Raw genomic sequence first — 1625 nt, forward strand, 5'->3', positions numbered from 1 at the left:
GCAGGTGACCCCGAAATGGAACGCGGGTTCGATTCGAATTGCCCAGATCGAACACGATCGAACACTGTTCGGATTCTATGAAATGTGGGAATTTTGCATCCCAGATTTTACCACCGTGCCTGTCGTTCTTGAGTTATTTTGTTGACAAAATTCAATTCCCTATTGAATGCTTTACGTGGAATTCTTAGAATATTTTCAACTCAAATCGCAGTACTATTACAACGGCTCCGCCCCTTAGGCGTCGTCAAAAATCATGATCAACGTAACGAAGCGTGTTTACTCACATGCAAGAGGTCGCGTTGTCTGCATGACGAGACAAAGAGCAGGTAGTGTCGTTCTCTTTGGGTACAGCACATTGCGGGAAAATCACTGTAGATGCGAATTCCCGGAACTCGGGATGTCGGTTCTGTCCGTTTGTGGGCGAACTGATGAGCAGGTCCACAGCAGAGGAATTCTGTATCTCCTCAAACGTCGTCTGGCCCAGCTGATTGGGTAACATTGTAAGTCTACCGCCGAGGTTGAAATCCACAGGAATCGGCAGGCACTCTGCATATTACAAAATAGCCATTGTACCATTCACATTCTTTAAACATGGACAGGAGGCACTGACAAAGATGTAAAAATGATCCATTAAGAATTCTGCCCGAAATGCAAGTTGAAACTTTTTTGGCAGCATCATAAAATCATCGGACTTTTACCATAATAATGATTCTATTCTTTTATTTCTATTTATTTTCTTGTTACTTTCAATTTTTTTCAGCATTAAGGGCCACGACAAAACAAATAGTATAGTCAACAGACTTTGGATGATGGGAGTTAATATTGTGAGAAAAGCATGACGGTAACAGGAGTAAATAATGCTTAATATCAAGACCTTCTTCCCTTGGAAAGAAAATTGAATTTACAAGTAAGGTTATTGTACGAGCAACTGTTTGCATGTGAAAACTAAAAGAACTTTGTGAAAGCAGCTTACCACAACCGTCCTCGTCACTCCCGTCCGAACAGTCCGTCCTCCCGTCACACCGCCTCCAGGTCAGGGTGCAGGCATGTCCGTGTCCGCACCGGAAGTACCCGAGGGGGCAGCGGATCGCTAGCGCTGTGTAAGAAAACAGCCTGTTAGGTAGAACTGTAACATTTGCAATGTCACCGTAACATGGTCCAGCCCAACAACTGATCTTGTTATTTTGACTTATAACAACGAGGTTCAGGTTGATAGTGACCAGCCCCTCCAGTTTGTTCCGTCATATTGTTACATAATTTATTCCAACACCATATTGGTGACCAGCCGTCCCTGGAGGTCGGCCCTGCTACATTGCTCCATCAATATAACCAAACAACAAGGATCACTGTGAGACAGGAGGGACAACCGTGTGGTCCGAGTCATTGATATTAATTTGGAGTTGAAGGAGAGAAAAAGGAACAAAATAATGTTACTAATTTGCGGAGGTAAAGTTGACATAATTTTGACATACCGTCCTTTAGCTGGCAGATGAAGTTGGATGCGGACGAGCACGGCGCGTCGTTCCATCCGGCCCCGAGGTGGTTGACACAGCCTTCTCCGTTACTGTTGGGTTCCCTGGGCTGCCACCCAGTCCAGTCTGCGGCTGGGCTGTATGGAGTCCCGT

At 45.2% G+C, this 1625-nt stretch overlaps 1 protein-coding gene across 1 annotated transcript in view; it reads right to left on the reverse strand.

The window, feature by feature from the left end:
* Positions 1-284: 284 nt before the first annotated feature.
* LOC109478617 (low-density lipoprotein receptor-related protein 2-like) overlaps positions 285-1625 on the reverse strand; it is a gene marked incomplete at its 3' end in the record, with an annotated part of 2163 nt that continues 822 nt past the window's right edge. Inside the window, exons 2-4 of the mRNA XM_019780291.1 lie at positions 1473-1609; positions 974-1096; positions 285-546 (exon numbers count right to left, since the gene is read on the reverse strand). Coding sequence (XP_019635850.1) covers positions 285-546; positions 974-1096; positions 1473-1609 — 522 coding nt within the window. The remainder of the gene's footprint in view (positions 547-973; positions 1097-1472; positions 1610-1625) is intronic.

This window comes from Branchiostoma belcheri, unplaced genomic scaffold, assembly GCF_001625305.1.
Source record: "Branchiostoma belcheri isolate BF01 breed outbred unplaced genomic scaffold, Haploidv18h27 scaffold440, whole genome shotgun sequence".
Classification (NCBI taxonomy): Eukaryota; Metazoa; Chordata; class Leptocardii; order Amphioxiformes; family Branchiostomatidae; genus Branchiostoma; species Branchiostoma belcheri.